This window comes from Oncorhynchus kisutch, linkage group LG28, assembly GCF_002021735.2.
Source record: "Oncorhynchus kisutch isolate 150728-3 linkage group LG28, Okis_V2, whole genome shotgun sequence".
Taxonomy (NCBI): domain Eukaryota; kingdom Metazoa; phylum Chordata; class Actinopteri; order Salmoniformes; family Salmonidae; genus Oncorhynchus; species Oncorhynchus kisutch.
In genome coordinates this window covers 25,349,434-25,374,156 of record NC_034201.2, presented here as the reverse complement: position 1 = coordinate 25,374,156, position 24,723 = coordinate 25,349,434, and the positions used below count along the sequence as shown (strand labels likewise).

Below are 24,723 nucleotides of genomic sequence, written 5' to 3'. Positions count from 1 at the left end.
AACTGCTACAGTACTGTTTTTAATTGGTTAATGTTGCTTAGGGTGGTTTAGGCTTACGTTTTTCAAGTCATGTAAAAAACAATCTGAGCGGTAGATCTCGGCTTGCATTTTGAATCAATCTGATCTTGACTCAGAAACGGTTGGTGACCACTGTTCTAGAATTTTCCCTGTTAACACCATCAACGTTTCCCTTTACTGTGGAAATTGTGATCGAATCAATGCAATATTAGCCACTTTCAATGCAACATGCCAAAACAAAATTAACTATGCAAGAGATTTTTTTGTAGGCAGAACACATCGGCGTAGGATTCTATTGCTTTGACACACACTACTCAGCCTGTACTCTACACAAACCAGTGCGGCATAAACAATCAGAGCTGCAGTAGGCCTATATGCAAATAGAGCTTTGCCATTTACTTTGAACTGGACTGTGTTTACAGCATGAGCGGTTGTGAGTAGATGCGCTTGTTAGGCTACATGTAGCCACATGTGCACATTTAGTTAAAATCCTTTGCTAGTTAGTGAATTATTAGCCCAGTTATAGATCATTTTTAGTCAGCAATAGGGGAGTGATTGCTTCCTACAAGAGTACAAGATTTATACATTTCTAGACATCTTTGAAAAGCGAGTCAGGTAAAGAGCTTTTTTTTGTCTTAAAGGTTGTTGTATTTTGAGATTGTATATTGGCTACTTAGGTTTGAATAAACTGAGGGTAGCATAAGCGGTCTGATTCTCTGTAATAATGGTATGGCAATAATAGTGCATTTTGTTTTATAAAGTGGTTTCTTGCATCAAACAACACAACAACATTTTCAGTCACCTTGTCTGAATGACAAGTGGATAAACAGGTTAATGTCAAGCCCTGCATGTTTTTTTTCTTCAAAATTGGCAGCAACTGTAGGCTGAATGATAGAACAGCTATTTCCATGTTAAAATATTATGGGATGAATATTCTCCATTGTTTTTGATGGTAGGCCTACAGTACATTATGATCAAATAACTACAGTAGCCTACATGGCCACTGTTAAAACTAAGTAAAAGCGGGTACAGCCTCAGTGTTCACAGTAAATGCGTGCTGGAAGTTGCACAGAATTAGAGGGAACATTGGATATGACACATTCTCAGAACATTTTGAACATTGTGGCTGTGGCCAGTAACTGTCATGCAAATAACTGCCGGTCCGTTAATGAACAAAAACACATTTAGCATCTCCGGCCTTCCACGCATAGCCTACAAGCCACTGAAATCAAATCAAATTTTATTGGTCACATACACATGGTTAGCAGATGTTAATGCGAGTGTTGTGAAATGCTTATGCTTCTAGTTCCGACGATGCAGTAATATCTAACAAGTAATCTAACTATTTCACAACAACAAAGGAATGAATAACAATATGTACATAGAAATATATGGATGAGCGATGGCTGTTCGTCATCTTGCCTATGCGGACCTTTGGAACGTCTACATTGAAAAAAGTATAATAAATCAATTTAATATAGCCTACAGCATCACAATAAATCATTTATTTATTTTAGACAGGTCTAAAGAAACATTATGATATGAAGAAAATTAAGCCTATTTCAGGAGAACAGAATAGCATATTCTGAGTCATCCTTATGTTAGGCCCTGATCTGGCTATGCCATACGACTGTGGGCTACACTTGTTCATTTTGCAGACAATATTTGCTTAGAACTCTGTGGCATTATTTTATGCTAAGAAGAATATAATTGAACATACAGTGGCTGAAAAAAATAGAAAAGATATGATGAGTGTGCACATGGAGATTCTGTGTTGAGTGGTTAACAAAGTGCTAATTTGAAACAGGTCCTCCTATATGCTGAATTGAGTTATTTATGCAACTTTTGTTGTTAGAATGTATTAGAAATCAAAACATTTAGCCTAAGGCTGCATTTTGCGACAAATGTATGTTTCTTGCACAGGCTGCACACACTTCAGTTTCTCACTCACAATTTGACAAGCACTTGATAATACTCTCACCCATCAGACTATTCTCAATGTAATGTGGTCTTTACATATAACCTACTAATATATGTGTGGAAATATTTGAGGATTTACGATAGAATGGCCCACAAAAAAAAAAAAATGTCATCCATAGCCTGCACTCGAATAGCGAACATGGGGAAGCACTTACTGCGGTTATGTTTTTAATATGCCAGGTAAGCTACACCGGTTGTAAAGTGGATTAATGTCCTTAATAATTTAAAAAATTGCAATAAATATAGTTGCACTAAAAAGATGGGATCATCTTTTAAATAGTGGCAGGTCAAAACTCTGTTTTCACAAGCCATTGTGCAATGACTGGTCTTATAAGAACATGCGTTTCACTTGGCTCTGTGGGCTATGGGCTCTCCAACCCTGTTCCAGGGGTCCTAGGCCTACAGGCTGTGGGCTCTCCAACCCTGTTCCAGGGGTCCTTGGCCTACAGGCTGTGGGCTCTCCAACCCTGTTCCAGGGGTCCTAGGCCTACAGGCTGTGGGCTCTCCAACCCTGTTCCAGGGGTCCTAGGCCTACAGGCTGTGGGCTCTCCAACCCTGTTCCAGGGGTCCTAGGCCTACAGGCTGTGGGCTCTCCAACCCTGTTCCAGGGGTCCTAGGCCTACAGGCTGTGGGCTCTCCAACCCTGTTCCAGGGGTCCTAGTCCTACAGGCTGTGGGCTCTCCAACCCTGTTCCAGGGGTCCTAGGCCTACAGGCTGTGGGCTCTCCAACCCTGTTCCAGGGGTCCTAGGCCTACAGGCTGTGGGCTCTCCAACCCTGTTCCAGGGGTCCTAGGCCTACAGGCTGTGGCCTCTCCAACCCTGTTCCAGGGGTCCTAGGCCTACAGGCTGTGGCCTCTCCAACCCTGTTCCAGGGGTCCTAGGCCTACAGGCTGTGGCCTCTCCAACCCTGTTCCAGGGGTCCTAGGCCTACAGGCTGTGGCCTCTCCAACCCTGTTCCAGGGGTCCTAGGCCTACAGGCTGTGGGCTCTCCAACCCTGTTCCAGGGGTCCTAGGCCTACAGGCTGTGGGCTCTCCAACCCTGTTCCAGGGGTCCTAGGCCTACAGGCTGTGGGCTCTCCAACCCTGTTCCAGGGGTCCTAGGCCTACAGGCTGTGGGCTCTCCAACCCTGTTCCAGGGGTCCTAGGCCTACAGGCTGTGGGCTCTCCAACCCTGTTCCAGGGGTCCTAGGCCTACAGGCTGTGGGCTCTCCAACCCTGTTCCAGGGGTCCTAGGCCTACAGGCTGTGGGCTCTCCAACCCTGTTCCAGGGGTCCTAGGCCTACAGGCTGTGGGCTCTCCAACCCTCTTCCAGGGGTCCTAGGCCTACAGGCTGTGGGCTCTCCAACCCTGTTCCAGGGGTCCTAGGCCTACAGGCTATGGGCTCTCCAACCCTGTTCCAGGGGTCCTAGGCCTACATGCTATGTGCTCTCCAACCCTGTTCCAGGGGTCCTAGGCCTACAGGCTATGGGCTCTCCAACCCTGTTCCAGGGGTCCTAGGCCTACAGGCTATGTGCTCTCCAACCCTGTTCCAGGGGTCCTAGGCCTATGCTTAAGATTTATTTGCCCACTTTAGTTGCGATACAAACCCTATCAAAACATACAGGTCTATAGGCTAGGCTACATGTGCATGCAACTATGATTTGAAAAAGTCGCAAAGAAATGCATGCACTGTTTGCATAGAAATCTCGTGCAACATGGGCTTATAAGAACACATTTCATTTAATGAATTAACCAGAAATGAGGAGCTGGCTCTCACTGTGCAACAGGTGATCCTATTCCACTCAAACTCTGAATGCCAGGGCTCTCATTAAGTGTTAGATTATATTTTAGATTGCATTTGGATTGATGTCAGAGTGATTAGAGGGACAATAGAGCGCGGAGTACGAGACCATTAGTGACTGGCTGTTAGCAAGTTTGGTAGGCTACTAATGACCATCAGCAACATCAGAGTGTAGTTTTGGAGAAGCCTAATTACGGTCATGTGGAATTTGACTGTGGTCATGACTGCCGGTGTGGCGGTAATGCGGTGACCGTAACAGCCCTAACTGTGGCCTGACCACCATGGTTCAGAGGTGAGCGGTCATGAAGGCAGAGTGTGTGAGGTATTAACGGTACTGTACCTCCTTACTGTCCTCCTGACTCCGCACGTCGTCGTTCATGCTAGACGTGACTCCCCGCCCTCCGGGGTGCATACTATTCCACCATTGGTCCCTCCAGGAGCCCCGCCCCTGCTTGGTCCCTCCGTCCATTAGAGACCCTCCTCCTACCCCGCCTTCTCCCACCACCACCTCTCCTGCCTCCTTCACCATGGCAGAGTGGAAGTCCAGGAGGGAGGAGGGCGAGGAGGATGGGGGGATGGAGGGCTTCTTGAGGGAGAGGGCCAGGGGTGAGTAGGAGGCCCGGAGAGTGGAAGCGTCCAGGACTTTGGGAGAAAGCAGGGCCAGGTCAGAGGGGCCCATGGAGGACGGCTTGAGGATGGGCTCCAGGGCGGCCTGCTGGGCCTCCATCTCCCTCCTTGCCTGCTCTAGGATGGAGCGGATGGTCTCGTCTGAGCTGGAGGATCCACCTGAGCCGATACTACCACCACCACCACCAATGCTGGACGAGGGAGGGGTCTGAGACAAGTCCACTGCAGGGAGAGAGACTGACAGAGAGGATACACAGTCATCAGACAACACTACAAATGTCATCAACACTCAACTTCAGATGATGCTTCATGGCCCACATATACAGTGCTAGGATAAGTGGAGGATAATTCTGGATTTTCTGTTTGATACCTGAAGTTCTACACAAAAGGAAAATAAATGCTACATAGTAGAACCATATCTCTTAGATTTAAGACATGGTCAAGGAAATGTTATCTACATCCCTTACAGAAACAGAAGGCACAACAGTCTTGTAGTCTGTATTTGGTTTGTATATTCTCGGTGTGTGGCCACACATTGTTTAAGGTTAAATCCATTCCTCACCGAGTCTGAGACTTTGTGCATATTTTGCGAAATAGTTGCCCATGCCTCGGGGGTAACCTGTCTGTCGTCGCTGTCTGTTGTCCACCCCATCTGTAGTGGGTGGCATGGCGTCAAAAGGGGGTTAGCACGAGGGACATCTCTTAGACATTCTAATGGCGGTGTATGGGGTAGTCACTAGCACTGTTTGACATTAGTTATGGCATTGGCAATTTATGGATAAATGTCAGACCCATTAGATACAACTGGGAAATCTTGATCCAACCACATCACATCCTACTGTATGTTCCTCCACTTTACTTCACTTTTGTATGAGGTCAACACACTAGGACGTTCACTCATCCCTTCAATACCCACCATCCCTATAATTTACTTATAAGGGGCATGCAGTGTGGTATGAGGGTTGGGGGTCAGACGAGAAGCTTCAACAGCAGGGTTGAGGTCAATTTATTTTAGCTCTGTCAATACAGTAAATCAATTGGAAATTCATACCAGACACTGGTGTAGAGTCGTTTCCATCAGACACAGAGCAAAGAGAGGAGTCACTCACCAGCCTTCTGGACCTGCAGCTCTCTCTTGGCCTGCTCCAGGATGGACTTGATGGCCTCGTCTGACCCACTCTCCGGAGTACGGATCCGCGTGGTGATGTTACCTAGGAATGGGCAACAAAGGTCAGGGGTCAATGGACTGTACTAAAGGGAGGGACGGCGGGAATCAATGGGGGATGATAGAAAGTTGGGGTAATTAATAAATGTTGCTAGTATTTGACTTCAATATGCCACAGGTGCACAGTCATAAGATACCCAAAATATAGCTGAATGTTTTGAGTTTGAGAAAAGTGCTACTTTTCCTATAAATATCCAGTAAAACAGTAAATTGAGACAAGCTGTGAGACGGTGAAGTTTGAGTCTACCCACTGTCTCCTGTCTAAAAGGAACCCAAGGAGACGTTGCTCCTAGCCTTCTCCTTCATTGCGTTCTGACAAACCGCCATGGCCCCCCTGGACTGCAGTACTCCCCATGGGTCTCCCTTTACAACACAGCTCAATCCTGTTAACACAAGTGGCCAAGGCTACACATGTTCCTCATGAGTGCTGAACAGAACAGAACACTTCCAGCAGCCAGCCAGCTACTCTCTCTCCGCAACAATGGGAACCAGACTTTGGACAAGCTCCATAAGAAACATATGACCTGGTGTTTTGGACTGGCTTCAGAAGGGAAGGCTAATTGCTGTTTGGAGTTAAACATGGAGGGGCCAGACTAACGTGGGTCCCAACCTTCGGCTTCCTCTCCTCTCTCTCTCATTTGTCCTGAGTGAGTGGTCGGAGTAATTGGGCAAGGTCGTGCTCGCTCATGTGTGTGAGTGAGGTGGGGAGCAGCTGGCTACATGGGGGGTGAACTGCAAGTAATTCATAACAAAAAAGGGGTCTGACCCGGGCAAGGGCAGGTGACTGTAAGTGCTCCCCCCGGAGTGGAGACATGGTGGCCTACCAGTGACACCAGTAAGACCCAGCACTCTCACTCATACACAGACACACACACGCACATGGTGGTGTTTGGGCACAGCTGCCGGGTCATGGGGACGTGATGTAACCTCTGTTTCACAGTTTTGTTGAGGCCACCACCGCCTGTAAAAATAAAAAGGTTTGAAAATGTTTGTGTTTGTGGCCTACCGAAGTGCCAAACAGCATGTAAGCACCACAGCTTTGGCCATTTTCAGAAGGCATGAAAAACTGCATGGTTTTGGGGAAAGTACATAGTACAGCATATAAAGGAGCTTTTTAAAGGCTAAATTCTATGTATGAGGTTTCGCCCTGATTTCAGACTGGGAGAGAGATTGCGTGGGCTGGTTGGGACTGGATGTTTAGACTACGTTTTACGACGCACCCTATGGGTTGAAAGGGTGCCTTTATAAACCTCTCCCTGCCTTATCCTGCCCCTGGGTTTTCGCCTGAGGTAGAAGTTGCCCTTAGCCACCAATCTAGGACCAGATAAAAAAACAACCCTTAACAAGGAAGAAACATATCTGACCCTGTATCAGCCTCATCCCTGTATTTTGAACCAGACTCCAGGCCAGAAGTGGTAGAGTGACTTTGACAATGGCTAACTGACACAACAAATTGGACAACATAAAAGCCGACCAAAACACTAAACCAACCACGATAGGGAAGGCAAAGAACAGACCTGCCCTCGAGGAGCCTTCGGAGCCGGTTCTTCGCTTCGGAACCTCCTGAAACACTCTGTTCAGGTTCTGGCCTGGGTTCTCTGTTGGAAAACAAGCGGCGACAGATAAGATAAGTGTCAGACCACTGGACTGCCACATGGATGAGGGGAGACACTGACCTAGGCACAGGTCTAGGATCAGCTTACACTCCCCAAATTCGAACCTTAAACATTAGTCGGGAAAACTCAAAACGGACACTAGATCAGTGTCTAGGAGCAGTTTTATTCTACACAAATGGATATAGTGGTGGTAGTCAGGGCATTTGCTATATAGAGCTATAGATCTACAGTTACTAGACAACCTCAACATCTAGACATCTGAGCAAAAACCCGAACATTTGGGCAAAATCAATTCAACTTATTTAACATGGACGAAACCCATAAGTGATTTACTAAAGAAGACAGCTCTGCTACCCGACCCGAGCCCGACAGGCCCCGACATTATACATTGGGTTAGAGCCGGCTAGGGCCTGTTTTTTCATCAATAACTAGGGTACGGGCTGGACATCACCAAATTGATTACTAACATTTTGAAGCTAAGCCATTTGCTTGTGCTGCGCAGTACTGTCATATCTTACTAAGATCATGGCGTCAGAAGTGCTTCAACCTCGTCAAATATAAGATCAGAGCATTGTCTGATTCGACAGAAGAGATTATTTCACCAAAAATAATAAATGTTCCTTGAGTTGTCGTAGTTTAGAGTGACGAAAAGTAGGTAGCCAACTGCTCTCTCATGCCTCATCATTGAGCAGAGAAGTCCCAAAGAAGCAGTTGCTATGGTTACTCACATGCAGAGTCATGAACAGAGCGCATGTAGCGCTGTGAGGGAGCGGGGAACAGCAAAATGCATCATACCGGCTTTATTTCAAATCAAATCAAATGAGTTTCTATCTCCAACAGCGCAGTAATATCTAACAATACACACAGTCCACAGTAAATGAATGGAATTAAGAATATATAAATATTTGGACGAGCAATGTCAGAGCGGCATAGAGTAAGATACAGTAGAATAGGATAGAATACAGTATATACATATGAGATGAGTAAAGCAAAATATGTAAACATTATTAAAGTGACTAGTGTTCCATTGGCCAGTGATTTCAAGTCTATGTATATAGAGCAGAAGCTTCTAATGTGCTAGTGATGGCTATTTAAGATGGTCTTGAGATAGAAGCTGTTTTTCAGTCTCTGGGTCCCAGCTTTGATGCACCTGTATTTCTTTATTTTGAAAGTTATATATCTTAACTTGTTATTCTAACTTCCGTGACGCATATAAAGCCATCCCCCGTCCTCCTTTCGGAAAATCTGACCACGGCTCCATTTTGTTGCTCCCAGCCTATAGACAGAAACTAGAACAGGAAACGCTCGTGCTCAGGGCTGTTCAACGCTGGTCCGACCAATCTGATTCCACGCTTCAAGATTGCGTCTATCACGTGGACTGGGATATGTTCTGCATAGCGTCGGACAATAACATTGATGAATACGCTGATTCGGTGAGCGAGTTTATTAGCAAGTGCATCAGTGATGTTGTACCCACAGCGTCTATTAAAACATTCCCCAACCAGAAACCGTGGATTGATGGCAGCATTCGCGCAAAACTGAAAGCGCGAACCACTGCTTTTAATCAGGGCAAGGCGACCGGAAACATGACCGAATACAAACAGTGCAGATATTCCCGCCGCAAGGCAATCAAACAAGCTAAGCGTCAGTATAGAGACAAAGTAGAGTCGCAATTCAACGGCTCAGACACAAGAGGTATGTGGCAGGGTCTACAGTCAATCACGGACTAAAGAAGGAAAAGCAGCACCGTTGCAGACCACAATGCTTTGCTCCCTGACAAACTAAACAACTTCTTTGTTCGCTTTGAGGACAATACAGTGCCACTGACACGGCCCGCTACCAAAACCTGCGGGCTCTCCTTCACTGCAGCCAACGTGAGTAAAACATTTAAACGTGTTAACCCTCGCAAGGCTGCCGGCTCAGACGGTATCCCCAGCCACGTCCTCAGAGCATGCGCAGACCAGCTGGCTGGTGTGTTTACGGACATATTCAATCAATCCTTATCCCAGTCTGCTGTTCCCACATGCTTCAAGAGGGCCACCATTGTTCCTGTTCCCAAGAAAGCTAAGGTAACTGAGCTAAATGACTATCGCCCCGTAGCACTCACTTCCGTCATCATGAAGTGCTTTGAGAGACTAGTCAAGGACCATATCACCACCACCCTACCTGACACCCTAGACCCACTCCAATTTGCTTACCGCCCCAGTAGGTCCACAGACGACGCAATCACACTGCACACTGCCCTAACCCATCTGGACAAGAGGAATACCTATGTAATAGTTCTGTTCATCGATTACAGCTCAGCATTTACCACCATAGTAGACCCTGGGTCTCGACCCCACCCTGTGTAACTGGGTCCTGGACTTCCTGACGGGCCGTCCCCAGGTGGTGGGGGTAGGTAACAACATCTCCACCCTGCTGATCCTCAACTCTGGGGCCCCACAAGGGTACGTTCCCAGCCCTCTCTTGTACTCCCTGTTCACCCATATGACTGCGTGGCCATGCATGCCTCCAACTCAATCATCAAGTTAGCAGACGACACTACAGTGGTAGGCTTGATTACCAACAACGACGAGACGGCCTACAGGGAGGAGGTGAGGGCCCTCGGAGTGTGGTGTCAGGAAAATAACATCACACTCAATGTCAACAAAACAAAGGAGATGATCCTAGACTTCAGGAAACAGCAGAGGGAGCAGCCATAGACGGACAGTAGTGGAGAAGGTGGAAAGTTTTAAGTTCCTCGGCGTACACATCACGGACAAACTGAAATGGTCTATCCACACAGACAGCGTGTTGAAGAAGGCGCAGCAGCGCCTCTTCAACCTCAGGAGGCTGAAGAAATTCGGCTCGTCACCAAACACACTCACAACCTTTTACAGATGCACAATCGAGAGCATCCTGTCGGGCTGTATCACCGCCTGGTACGGCAACTGCTCCGCCCACAACTGTAAGGCTCTCCAGAGGGTAGTGAGGTCTGCACAACGCATAACTGGGGGCAAACTACCTGCCCTCCAGGACACCTACACCACCCGATATCATAGGAAGGCCAAAAAGATCATCAAGGACAACAACCACCCGAGCCACTGCCTGTTCACCCCGCTATCATCCAGAAGGCGAGGTCAATACAGGTGCATCAAAGTGGGGACCGAGAGACTGAAAAACAGCATCTATCTCAAGGCCATCAGACTGTTAAACACCCATCACTAACATTGAGTGGCTGCTGCCAACATACTGACTCATTTCTAGCCACTTAATAATAGAAAATGTATGTAATAAATGTATCACTAGCCACTTTAAACAATGCCACTTTATAATGTTTACATACCCTACATTACTCATCTCATATGTATATACTGTACTCTATACCATCATATATTTTTATGTACATATTCTTATTAATTCCTTTACACTTGTGTGTATAAGGCAGTTGTTGTGAAATTGTTAAGTTAGATTACTTGTTAGATATTACTGCATGGTCGAAACTAGAAGCACAAGAATTTCAGTACACTCACATTAATATCTGCTAACCATGTGTATGTGACAAATACATTTGACTTGAAATTAAAGTTTTAGGGTGGAGTTTTCCTTTAAATTTGGCAGAAGCAATTGGGCATGGGTAGGGTAGGGCCTGAACATTGCAGGCATGGGTAGGGTAGGGCCTGAACATTGCAGGCATGGATAGGGCTTGGGCTTAAAATTCATGTCCGTGCATGGCTCTAGTATGTTAAAATGCTTGTAAAAACACATTGGTAATACGCACAGTAGAAGGCAACAGTCAATTATTGTCAAACAGACAGAAACAAAGAAAGTGTATGTAAGACCACTCCACACAGTCTTAAACCACCCTCTGAGAACCCTTGAGTCAATCCAAATGTTCTACCATTCAAACAACATATCAAACTCTTCACATATACAAGAAGGGACATTGATGGTGATTTGGGCTCAGTAAAACGTGAGTTGTGGGTTCAGTTATTGAAAACATAAATGATTGAAACAGAAGAGAACTAGTAGCTACGCCACATAAGAACCACATTACATTTCTCCCCAACATGATTCTATTAAACTTCTCCCCTGGGCAGACAGGTTTGGGGCTTGCTGCCAGACCAATTCCTTGAAATCTGTCCAAACAAGCACAATAGACAAGAGTACAGAGCTACAGTGTGCACATTCATCTATACTCACTACTCTGCTTTAACAGGAAAACTAAAGCTCAAACTTTTACATCATCCCTGCCCTGACTGCCAAGTGTGCCCTTGCTGTGAAATGCGGAGAAACCAGACTGCGGACGCATTTCCTAAACTGCATGTCTCGCCTCGCTCTCGTCCTGGGCTTCTTGCTGACCGCAGCAGCTCTCGTCTTGCCTTGTGACGCTACTGACTGAGCGCCAAGCTCCAAACTTATCAGTTCCTCACTCAGAGACAGAAAGAGAGAAAGAGCAGAGAGAGACAGACACAGTGAAAGAGTGGGATGGATATGAAGAGGGGGATAGAGATATTTAGAGAGGGAGAGAGATTGTGGAGGAGGGGGGGGGGGGAGAGAAAGAGAGAGCAAAGAGGAGAAATAGGAAGTAATTTAATAGGAACACAATGTATGCATTTTGTAATCCGTCTCAAATTCGACAAAATTGCTTGTAAAAGTGTCTGCATTAGTTATCAGCAGTTTGGGGTGAAGAATGAGGACTTTGCAGCATGGGGGGTGCAGCTTCAGTCTTTAATTGACCTCAACATACACACCTGTCCAGACTTGCATGTTATTGACTGTCGTTTGAGCACTGATGTGCCCATTCAGACAGATCAGGAAAATGTCCCCCTGTAATCTGATGGGATCAGCTTGCCTCCCACTCACTGACTCAACAGTACAGGCTGCGTTCCCCAGCAGCACACAGCAATGTGCCATTTAAGACGGTTACAAAATCAATAGGAAAAGGCAGTGGGCCGACAGCGATAAGTGCTGGAAACCTGAGTGGCGCATGTGAAGATGACATTTTGATAGACCCACTTCTAAATGCTCCCTCCCTCTACCGGGTTTGATTCGTGGGACGGTTGCTACAATGACAGGCGACAGGCGATAACGACGGGAAAGGGAACATGTCTGCAAGGTTAATCTGGACGTCTTAGCGGGCGACATGACTGGTGACGATGATAAGGATCGCTGTCCATTCATCAGGGCCCGGGCTATGGCTACACTGCTGAAGGGTGGGGTTGGACATCTGTTGTTAAAGAGACAGTGCTATCACCAGTTACCAAAATGCAAGGGTTTGTCAAGTCAAAGGTTAAAGGTTAAGGCCATGCTCTGACTGAAGGTCAAATATTGAACATAGACTGCTGAAGTTTGTCTTTTGCTAATCTGAATCGTGTGTCTGACAAAATTCAATGTACCATTCAGCACCCCTTTTCCTGTTGAGTTGAGTACAGAGTTTTGTGGGAGAGCATAGCAGGACCCCACTGAAGCTACTGTAAGACAGAAACAGAACACCAGCCTGAACCTGAGGCCTTTCTGCTATATGCTTCAGAAATACAGCTGTCAAATTTTTCGCCTGGAACTTTGTGTGATGCAAAGCATCTGGAGGCAGAGACATCAATAAAATATGTATGCATATGTGACGTGCTCAGCTAAGTGTGCATGTGAGAAAACAGTGATACAAGCTCAGATATGTCTATGTACTGTAAGTTTCTGTATGTCTGGGTGAGAGCAGTTAATGTGTCCTGTGTGAAGTGTGTGTGTGAATACATTTCTGTCAGTCTCACCTCTCTGCCTCCCCTGGATGCTGCGCAGTGCCAAGATGTTCTGCTCGTCAGATAGGAACTGCCTCATCTTGTGGAAGGGCTCCTTGCCCCTGATGGTCAGCTTGCTCCAGGGCTTGGGCCTAGCCAGTATCTCACTGACCGAGCCCTGGGACAACCCCAGCACGTAGTGGCCGAAGATCCTCTGCCCAATGTTGTGCTTGATCAGCTGCTCCTTGACCTGACGCGCTATCTCAGACGTGTCCATGTCTTCACCTTCCGAGACACTCCCTGCACCCTCTGACTGGCTGGGCGAGGGGGCTAGGCCATTAACGTCTGGGCTGCCCGCCGACGGGTGCTGGGATTGCGACTGCAAAGACTGATGGGGTGGCAGAGGGCTGGCTGAGAGGGAGTTAGGGGTTGGGTAGTGGGCGGGGGAGAAAAGCAGGGCCTGGCCAGACACTGAGTCCTGCAGGGCTTTGGAGTAGAAGGTCTGCATGAGCTGGCGCTGCAGCAGGGAATTGAGCGACACTTTGCCCGCCAGGGGGAAAGCGGTGCCTGCCGACACCAGCGAGGAGGGGCTGAAGAAGTCCTGCCCACCCAGCCCGCCGCCCGTGGGCGAGAAGTGGTGCGTGCCATTGGCGGTGGTGACAGGGGTGGTGTCGGAGGAACCACCTGAGCCAGTGCGCAAGAGGAGTTGAGAGGAGGGAGGGGGAGGGGAGCCCTGCAAGTTGGTGCCCATGGGCGTGGCAGGAAGACGCTGTTGACCATCTGATGAGTCTTTGACCTTTCGCTCCCTCACACCTGTGAGACCAGACAAAACATGACACAGATCAATACATTAAGTGACATCAACAAAATGTGTCCAAAATAAACAAAATATCTAGACAAAACACCATCTAACTACAAGTACACAAGTTTCATCACACCCATTAAGTGAACTGTTGGGGGTACAGTGAACTCCAGTTGAGTAGCATAACCTTAGAGTGGAGATGCACTGATGCATTGTGCGAATTTGCCAGTAGGACTTCTGGCTGTGGAGAGGGACACTGAACAGTAGTGAAGGGAAGCGTCTGGCAGGCATGTCACAGGATATGGACACAGGCAGAGAGCTGCCTAGGTTACCTGCTGTGTGGTGTATGCCCTGCCTAACCTTCTTGCCCCTGCCCCTGCATATCACCATCTCCAGGTCACCACTCACTCAAGGTAGCTTAGGGATGCCCTTATTTCAGGGTGGATTAACATCAGTGGTGTGTGTGTGACTGTGGTATATGCATCAGAGTGCGGGAACAGTAGCAAAACTTACACATGTACTATACAGCAATGATAAACAATGGCAGCCAAGCAATATTTGCTCTTTATACATACTTTTCCTTGTGAGATTTGATTAATGTTAGGTATAGCCATAGGCTCAACAACATTGCAAAAGAGGCCACGGTATACAGATCATCAGGCATACAAAATGTAGTTATCATAAAACTGATAACACTGTATAAATGTACAATCATTAACATTTATTCATCAAAAATCACATTGGGAAGTAACTAAGTAGAACACCCGTCCAACCTGTAGCCAAACAGCGCCTTTGGTTTCACATCAACATGATCCGGTTGGACAGCGAGGGGTCCCATTAGGAATACAAATGAAAAGCTTAATTTTCGAGGACAGGGGAGGGAGGGGGGAGACCCGAAGCCAAATGGGATGACATTTCCGGAGCGACCAAGTGCACTGAGTGATAAAGGGCATACTGGGAGGAGAGACTAACGGGGCTTCATTAGCATACTGGATCACTCCATGTCCTCCAGCCTCTGACCTCCCTTGGCCCCCCTCTCCTCCTCGCCTAGGGTGGGCTGCACTGTGCCCCTCCACTACCCCCACCCTTCCGACACACAACTGCAAACTGTGTGGGCGCAGATGCGCTACCAAAAAAGCCATGGAACGTTTTTTTTTTTTTTAAACGGACCTTAACCCGTAAAGATGAGATGTAGCCTCCAAACACTAGCCGTGGTCAGTACCTGTTTGTGTAGTTATAGTCCCCTAGACTGTGGTGTGGTTAGGTTCTTTTTTGGAGAGGTCATATTGTTGAGTTTAGGGTAGAATCTACTTTAAGGAGCCATTTTTAAACTTAGAACAGAAAGCTAAAGCTCTCTGAAGTAGAAGACACGTATTGTTCTTCAACTGGAAAAAAGGCAGACTGAACACCAGTAGGTGTTAGACCAGGACCAAAAGGTCTCCAATCTTTTCATCCTCAGAGTCTGAGTAGATCTTCAGGTAGCAGATGTAAAGTCTAGGACTTTATATAAATGGAGATATAACAAGAAACCTCAAGCAGTGATCCTTTGAAATGTAGCACAGAGAATGTTACACTACCTCTCAAATCGCCGTGCTTATAGGGCTGATTCTCTGAATGAGATAAATCGAGGATCCAGACAAGACGAGTGCCGCTCTGAGAAAGCAGCAGCACTTCAGTCTTAATGGTGTGAGCCGACTGTCAGCTTCGAACCCTTCAATTCAACTCCATTATACATTTACAGAGCCAGAATGTTTTTTATTTGTATCAAACGCGGTAGCATGCCAATGGGAAACAGTTGACACATTGTTTAGGAGTGTGTCTATATTTGTAGAAAAGAAAAAGCTCCTTGAGATATAACATTATTTCCTTTGAGTCAAACAGTCTCTTCTTCTGCTGGCAGAGATAGCTGGAGCTGCATCCTGTTTGACTACTTTACTTCCTGTCTATAACCCCTCTAGGCGACTGACAGAGTAAAGAAACAAAAGGACTGTGTGTCCTTTTAAGTTGGAAGCACCCTGGCACACACACAGAGGCACAGGCCCATGCTCTGATGAAGGCTAATGGTGAGGGACTTATACTCCATATTACATTCTGGTCTGGGGTAACTTCCGCTCAGACCATGTCCACATTTTCAAAAAGCTCTTCATGACAGATATCCTTGAGTCTCAGGATTTTAGATATGGAGACAGACGAAAAGCCATTAATGGGTCTGTGTAAGGCAGCTGAATGTGGGGTATGCAATTGAAAGAGCTGGCATGTTGTGACAAGAGAAGGCGATAAGGCCTCAGAGATCAATGGTGGAATGCTAGGGCTCTGTGCATCACTGAATTAGGCTCAATGAGTTCAACAAAACATCAGCCCCCTCTTTGGAAACAACCCTATCAGTGCTTACGAAGCCTGTTCAGTTCCAGCCCATGAATAAGACCTTGACGGGGGCAGTTCACACCAGGAGTTGACCTTGTGGTCGTGTCTACATGCATATCACAAAAAAACTCTGCCGATAACAGATTGGCTGCTTTGATACTGGTTAAAGTTCAAATCAAACACAGTTTTTCCCCCTCTGACATCAATGCACGCACAATAGAACAGCAGAGTATGTATTATGACTGCTTTTTACCACAGCGCTGGCGCTCCTCTTCTCCGTTTAATGAACTAAACAAAAACACCCGTGGGCAGCCATCTATTTCCCCTGATGCGGAGCTCAGCTTTAAGGAAATTTAAACAAATAGAAATGGTGAAAACTAATGTTCAACTTGGTCAGTTGGCAAGTTCAAGATGGCAAACAAACACTACATAGTCCACAGCAGATGTCTGATTGATAAGTCACCTTAATAAATAATGTGTGTGTGTGTGTGTGTGTATGTGTGAGTGAGAGCGCTTGAAGGACTCACCACTCAGTTCACTGCTGTTTAGGCGCAGGGAGGAGCTCTCAGACTGCAGGCCTCGACTCTTCAACAACAACTCCAGAGGCTTCTTAGAGTCCTGACACAGAGATAGGAAATTGTTAAACCTTGTTTGATAAGATACATTGTCTAAATATTGTTCCAATAAAACTCAAATGCAATATTCAGCCTCCTTACCTGTGCTGAGGAGAAGTTTGAAGAGCCAAACTCCATTGACTTTAGGATACTGTGAAGTAAACAAGGAGAAATGGACCACTTTATTACTGCACCCACTGCAAAAAGGAGATCACAAATACACACAGCACCACAGGACTGACATTTATCTGCTATCAGCCCCCACAGAACATCTACATCAGTGACAGGCAGTCCTTCACTCTGCTCCGACCATCAAAATCTGATAATGCAATGAAATCCTTAGAGCCAATCACAGTAATTAAAATGGATTATTCAATCATGTGCTGGGTGCCAATTGGATTTCAGGCGATATTATCTATAAAGGAAAAAGCGTCTATGAAAAGGTTGGGAGGCAAATAAAGACACTTTAGTCTATTAGGAGAGGAATGCTTCCCTTTGGGACCACAGACGGGCTATCAATACAAATTCCCACAAATAGCTCTTTGGCTGACCATCATACTGAAAACTCTCACAAACAGAGCCATTCACTGATACTACCTTTAGGACTTCTTCCAATTGGGAATATTATGCCTGAAAATCCAGTTACCAAATTAATGTTCAGACGGCCCTGCCGTCCAGACAAGTGAAGTTGGTTAAATCCTGGTAAGAAACCACCCGAGTACCCTAAACATGGGCAGTGCCGTCCAATTATCTTATCTGCAAATCTTAACTTAGTTAGCCTTCTTGTTACTGACTTGGACTGAGATAACATGCAGCACAACACCAAAAAAACTGAAGGCACTGTTCACCGTCATCTTGGGATACCAGAAATGCTAGAGCTTATACAAGCCAATGTCATAGAAAACTGAATATGGCGCAATAAAGCTCGTGACGTGTGTGTTGTTAATGAGTAAAGATAAAAAATGTCATTTATCATAACAGATTTCCTTGGTTGAATGACAGATCTATAGCGCACATTTATATGTGAATTTGGTCAGGTCGCCCAAAAAGTTCTATATTGCAGCTTTAAAAGAAGCGAAAAGATTAGAAGAGCATGACACTAAACCCACATTTGGGGAGAAAGCATCCAAGTACATACCCCTTTAATGAGTGTACAGCACAGCCATTTTAGCTTCCCATCTCCAGACCCCAAACATTCTGATCAGATAAGAAAGCAGTGGCAAACAGAGGTTGAACGCAAAGTCCTACTGTCCAATCAAACTAACATTTCTGATAGGCACTACCAGTGCCAATAATACTCAGACTCAGCGAGTCCACATTCAAGGGCTAAATCTAAAGGTTAATGATAGTCTTGAGGGTGGTTTGGCAGGGTGTCCGAATCGCACATACTTGCACTCGGTGGCATCACAAGTATAGGCTTGGAGGCAGGAATTAATTTGACCTGGTTAATGTGTATGGTTTTTTGAACTGATGCCTGTGGGTGAGGGGAGGGGAGGCAGACTGAGGGGGGAAGTGAATTACCTGAGCTCTTTCTTGATGGCTTCGTAGTCTGCCTGCTCTCGCAGTTTCTCCTCCTGTTGCTGTGTGGAAAGAGAGACACTTAGTTACTCTCTTAAGATGGGGCACTAAAGGAGTGCTTAAGCAAGTGTACACTTGGGGAGTGTACTCTTGGGTGGACAGAGTGTAAAAGTAAGTGTATAATCAAGTGGGCTCAGTGCGTGGGGAAAGAGCACACTTTAGCTATTTCAAGGCATGGGAAAATTAAGGAAAGTATACACTTTAGAGACAACTCTGTATAAATAGGGGTGGTTTTACAGTGATCGCAATGAGGACCAATGAATTGGGAAGGAAATATTTGGAGAGACACAGTATAGAATATGTTTTCTTAAGGAGTCCCAGTGCATTAGCATGTGTACACTTCAGATGGCTCAGTGCATTGAGGAGTTCATAATAAATCTGCTCCTTTCTCTTTTGTGCAATCTTTACACATTACCATGTAGCTACACCATATCACGACAACTTCCGATAGAGAAGCACTTCAGTCTCTGTGCATAAAGCTCACTGGATATGACATGTCTGTTCAGTCGTCACAGATACAAAGACTTGTCAGTCAAGTCCTAAATGCAGAGCCGTATGAGAGGTGCCCCGCAGAGTTCAGTAAAACCACTGTAATGTTTATGGATAGAGGGTTTAGGGCTACGCATTAGTCAACTGAAATGTTTCAGTTGTGAAATACTGTTTTTCTCAGTTAAAGCTGAAAGGTAGTGCTTACAGTAGGAGTCAAGAACTAAAACCACCAATTGTTTGTACAATATATAACTGCATTACCTGGAGGCACACTGATGCACTATAAACTACTATTGACAAATTCCACTTATTTTTTACATGGCACACAAGTTCAGATGAATACACAGTAGTTAGGCCTACTCTTCCTAACTGACCCCTAAACTCATGTTATGAAATTGACCAGAGGCCTTGCTGATGACCAGACTAGCCTACCTACGGAGGAGAAGCTGTGACTATCGAAGATGATGAGGTGCCCAATGAAGAGCTCCGTGGCCTGTCTGTCTATACCCCCCTGCCTGGCTGTACCATCTATGCTCCCTCCTCTCAAGATACTACATTTCTGAACTGCCTATCATCTAAAGCTGTGGGAGACCATCGCCAAATAACTGCCAGATCCTTCATTTTATTTTGTTAAAATGTTTTATGTTTATTTTGCTTTTGAAGAGACTGAGTTTTTACTTGTAATGAAAAGTACTATATGAAATCAATGTATTATTAGCGTTACGGCACTGACCAGGGCCCTCATAGCGTTACGGCACTGACCAGGGCCCTCATAGCGTTACGGCACTGACCAGGGCCCTCATAGCGTTACGGCACTGACCAGGGCCCTCATAGCGTTACGGCACTGACCAGGGCCCTCATAGCGTTACGGCACTGACCAGGGCCCTCATAGCGTTACGGCACTGACCAGGGCCCTCAGTGTTACTGTGGTGGTGTGACAGGGCTAACCTTGAGTAAGCTCTCCTTGGTGCTGAGCTGCTGCTCCAGCTGGCTTATCTGCGAGGCAGAATTCTCCCGGATGTTGGCCAAGCTAGCCTGCAGTCTCTGCACGTCCTCGGCCAGCTGCAGCACCTCCCGCTCCTTGGCGCTCAGCTCCACCTCCAGACTGGAGCGCGACAGAACCTCCAGGGCCTGCTCCATGTCAGGGGCCTTTTGGATCTGTGTGGCAAGCTGGAGGGACTTGTTGGCGGACGACAGCTGTTCCCGAAGAGCCTCTGCTTCTCTCTCCGCTACCTCAGCTCTCTGTGAAGGAGAGAGAGACAAGTCAAGTCTCCCCACTATCCCACCCTTCGCTGTCATGTTGTCTACAGATAACTATAAGATAAATCACTGTAGGTCTCAAGTCTATACACAGCCATTTTTCAAGGCCCAAATCTAAACTTAAGATTTGCTAATATAACCTAAATGTTTGTCTAATAGACATTTATTTTACGTTGAAGTTTGAATTGCACACATGCATCTTTAGTTCCAAAATAGAACCGTGAGTACAGAATTTAGACCCACAGCGATTTCACTCTTTATGGATTTGTATATTCATGCATATCCTCCTGCATCAGATCATGACTGAACCACATCAGAAAACGAGTGGGGGAAGAACACAAGGCATCCTAATACTCATTACATGTTGAAGGTGCTTAAACATTCAACCTTTAGATATATCAGGAGCTAAAGCCTTCATCTTTATGGAATTATGGAAATGCTACATTTTTCTGGCGGTTAAGTTATTCCAAAAGTTTGGCTAATGAGGGCGCTATTTCATATAATGCCAAATAATTGTTTTCGGTGATTCTATTATAAATTGTAATCAGTGGGCTCCCTTTAATTATGCCGTTGCCAGAGAAAAACAAGGTAAGCAGATGCACAGGAAAACCTTTAGTGAGATATTACTTCCAAGGGCTAACGTATATTGAAGTGTGATGAAAACAGATACCCACCCAAATATTCTTCTAAAGAGTACCATTAACAATGTGCACTACAGAAGAAAATAAAATCCTCCTCCATCGTCTCTCACATTATTATTACACAGCTAAATGTGACCATGATTGGAAGTGAATGTACCATCATTTATAACGTGATGGAATGACACTGCAACTTGCCCAGTCATTGGGAGTGGAGAAAATTAAGTGTCGTCTAGAGAAGGCTGACACCAATGATTCTCACTCAACGCCCCTATCTAAACCCTCTTTGTCGCTTTGCTAGCAGATCTGAGTGTGTGTGTAGTGTGCGTCTGCCTGCGCAGTCAGATAAGACAGGTGATTACAGGAACTAAGTGACAGCGATGCGCACACAACATACACACACACACTTCACCTGACAACTAATCACCTCACCAACTGAGCAACTTCAGTGATTGTTTCATTTCAACTACCTGGTCTCTAGGCTTGGACGGTACACCCTGGTATGGACGGTTTTTCAATACCGTCGAATATATATATTTTAGATACTTTTTAAGTACATACCTGCAGTCAACTTGTGCAATACGTTAGGACAGGGGTACCTAACTCTTACACTATGAGGTCTGTAGCATGCTGGTTTTCTGTCCTACCTGATAATTAATTGCACACACACCTGGTGTCCCAGGTCTAAATCAGTCCCTAAATAGAGGGGAACAATAACACAAATTCAGTGGAACTGGCTTCGAGGTCCAGAGTTGAGTTTGAGGGCGTTAGGAGATAAAGCAGATTGCGTTCTTCATTTCACTTGTCACACTATTTTACATTGTGAAGTTTACCGTAGTTCCCCAGAACAGTTTAGCCAGTTAATTGTTTGTTTGTAAAAGAGAGAGGAAGTCCAGCTCTGTATTGACAGGGGTCACATTTTATATGCAAATTTCATGTTTTTTTGCTTCAATAGAATGATCAAGGACGTGCAACTGTAGTTTTACTTAACAGAAAATACACAAGTGCAACACATTCTGCAAAAAAAAAGCTTAATTTTCATCAGAAGTGCCCCGCTATTTGGCTGGCAGCCACATCAGTAAATGAGCTTACAATGAAAAATGTTTTTTTTTTTTTAAACAATGCATGTTTCAAACTTCTATCATAGAAAGAATACAGCCAGCTACATTTCCGAATGTTTTGCTTAAAGTTAATCTAAGTAGCTACACATCAGTAAGAGCGCTGTCTGCTGAAAGTGCTGAAAGATGAGAATTCACAAACGGGCATTCTAAGTGGAGAAGTAAAACTGAAGCACAAAATTTGTCTGATACCGAGTAGAAATTCCAAGAAGCATTTTAGATCTGTGTATAATGTATACTTTTTTCCTGCGTGAAAAACACAGAATTCTGCGTTAACTTGCAAGTTAAACTTAGGGGTCGTGTTATCTAAGCATAGCAACCCCCACCCGTAGCACATGCTCCAGCAGGTATATTGCACTGGTCATCCCCAAAGTCAACACTTCCTTTGGCCGCCTTTCCTTCCAGTTCTCTGATGCCAATGACTGGAACGAATTGCAAAAATCTTTGAAGCTGGAGTCTTATATCTCCCTCCCTAACTTTAAGCATCAGCTGTCAGAGCAGCTTAACAATCACTGTACCACTACACAGCCAATCTGAAAATAGAACACCTGACTACCTCATCACCATATTATTACTTACCCTCTTGCTCTTTTGCACCCCCAGTATCTCTACTTGCACATCTATCACTTCAGTATTAATGCTAAATTGTAATTATTTTCACCTCTTGGGCCTATTTATTGCCTACCTCCCTACTCTTCTACATTTGCACACACTGTAGATAGATTTTTATATTTTTCTTTTCTTTTGTGCTATTGACTGTACATTTGTTTATGTGTAACTCTGTTGTTGTTTTTGTCGCACTGCTTTGCTTCATCTTGGCCAGGTCGCAGTTGTAAATGAGAACTTGTTCTCAACTGGCCTACCTGGTTAAATAAAGGTGAAATAAATAAAAATAAATAAAAAAGTGGCTGAATTCATAAGGTCACGGGGCATCATATAGTGTTCGCTTTCTGCAGTGTTTGAGAAGTCAAAGCCCTTTGGATGAGTTATCTGTACAGTTGCCACGGCTTGATTTCCTACTCCTCCCCACTCTTCTCCAAACAGAGCAGGCAGGCCTGTTGTCCTCACGACTCCAGACTCCATACTGACACAGCATGTACATATGCTGCTTCAGAGCCAGTACTGTTCTTCCTTCAGAAAAGCATGTGCCAAAACTTTGTTCATTTACACAATGTCTCTCATTCACATTTGATTGTAAATGTCCAAACTCACCAAAAATTACATTCAGTAGCTCCTACCTATATATGTATAACTTATTGAGCTGGATTACCTGTCTTTGCAATTTGCTTATTTCCGTTTGCGCTCGTTAGCATATTTAACTAGCAGCCTCCATGGAAATTCGCTATTACTTGTGCTCATTTTATTAGCATTCCGGTAATAGACGCACGGCCAAAGGGCTTTTTTTTGGGGGGGGGGGGGTTCTCGCTGTCCGCAATAGGCTGAGAGAGGCTGGACTGAGGGCTTGTAGGCCTGTTGTAAGGCTGGTCCTCACCAGACATCACCGGCAACAACGTCGCCTATGGGCACAAACCCACTGTCGCTGGACCAGACAGGACTGGCAAAAAGTGCTCTTTGCTGATGAGTCGCGGTTTTGTCTCGCCAGGGGTGATGGTCGGATTCGCGTTTATTGTTGAAGGAATGAGAGTTACACCGAGGCCTGTACTCTGGAGCGGGATCGATTTGGAGGTGGAGGGTCCGTCATGGTCTGGGGCGGTGTGTCACAGGATCATCGGACTGAGCTTGTTGTCATTGCAGGCAATCTCAACGCTGTGCGTTACAGGAAGACATCCTCCTCCCTCATGTGGTACCCACCCTGACATGACCCTCCACCATGACAATGCCACCAGCCATACTGCTCGTTCTGTGCATGATTTCCTGCAAGACAGGAATGTCAGTGTTCTGCTATGGCCAGCAAAGAGGATCGAGCTGTTGGATCAGAGGGTGAAGGCTAGGGCCCTTCCCCCCAGAAATGTCCGGGAACTTGCAGATGCCTTGGTGGAAGAGTGGGGTAAGAATGGGAAAATCTGGTGCAGTCCATGAGGAGGAGATGCACTGCAGTACTTAATGCAGCTAGTGGCCACACCAGATACTGACTGTTACTTTTGCCCCCCCCCCTTTGTTTAGGGACACATTATTCAATTTCTGCTAGTCACATGTCTGTGGAACTTGTTCAGTTTATGTCTCAGTGGTTGAATATTGTTATGTTCATACAAATATTTACACATGTTTACTGAAAATAAACACAGTTGACAGTGAGAGGACGTTTCTTTTTTTGCTGAGTTTACATGCGACTCTGGATGACACTATAATTATGTTTTTTTTCAAAATTAGGGCTGTTTTTCGAAATAAGTTAAATATGCTTCGTGTTTTGTTTCCTTGCCACAATACTGACATGTATAGCGATACTGGCATCATCCCGGCCCTAATTCACAGTCTAACAAACTAGATATAAACAAGATCCCATGGTAAAGACGGCGTTGATGAACCTCACAAAAAATATTTATCAACTCCAGACCCAAAGCCCATAGAGAGTAATTACACTGCTGCTCATTATCTTGGCTTATATTCTCGGCAGATATCAAAGGGTCGTCTCAGTGTAAATAATGCCTAATCACCGCTATGATGTTTCTGGGCAGAAAACATGGAGAAATACATTAAAGGGGGCCAAAGATGGAGAGGCAACGCCAGATTAGTCACACTCTAATAGGATAGCCTATGTGTCTGTATTGTTCTTCAAGAGGCTAGTTTCACTTTTTCTTTTGGGAATTTTCCATGTTTCAAATTTTCTGGAACACAATTTTGAACATATTTGAAACAGAGCAACTCCTGTATCAAGCTTCTTAAAAATACACACTGACACTAAGGCCAAAGGGTGTATATGAGTAGTATGTATCTTTGCA

At 45.4% G+C, this 24,723-nt stretch overlaps 1 protein-coding gene across 3 annotated transcripts in view; it reads right to left on the bottom strand.

The window, feature by feature from the left end:
* The window catches only part of LOC109872440 (homeobox protein cut-like 1), a 214,550-nt gene that overhangs the window by 42,279 nt on the left and 147,548 nt on the right, over positions 1 to 24,723 (bottom strand). For 2 of the 3 annotated variants that reach the window (XM_031807406.1, XM_031807408.1), the window contains exons 10-18: positions 19,756 to 20,049; positions 18,262 to 18,320; positions 16,843 to 16,891; positions 16,654 to 16,744; positions 12,994 to 13,773; positions 7,148 to 7,228; positions 5,515 to 5,616; positions 4,968 to 5,057; positions 4,119 to 4,642 (exon numbers count right to left, since the gene is read on the bottom strand). In XM_031807406.1, coding sequence (XP_031663266.1) covers positions 4,119 to 4,642; positions 4,968 to 5,057; positions 5,515 to 5,616; positions 7,148 to 7,228; positions 12,994 to 13,773; positions 16,654 to 16,744; positions 16,843 to 16,891; positions 18,262 to 18,320; positions 19,756 to 20,049 — 2,070 coding nt within the window. The remainder of the gene's footprint in view (positions 1 to 4,118; positions 4,643 to 4,967; positions 5,058 to 5,514; positions 5,617 to 7,147; positions 7,229 to 12,993; positions 13,774 to 16,653; positions 16,745 to 16,842; positions 16,892 to 18,261; positions 18,321 to 19,755; positions 20,050 to 24,723) is intronic. The other variant, XM_031807407.1, reaches the window with a different exon arrangement.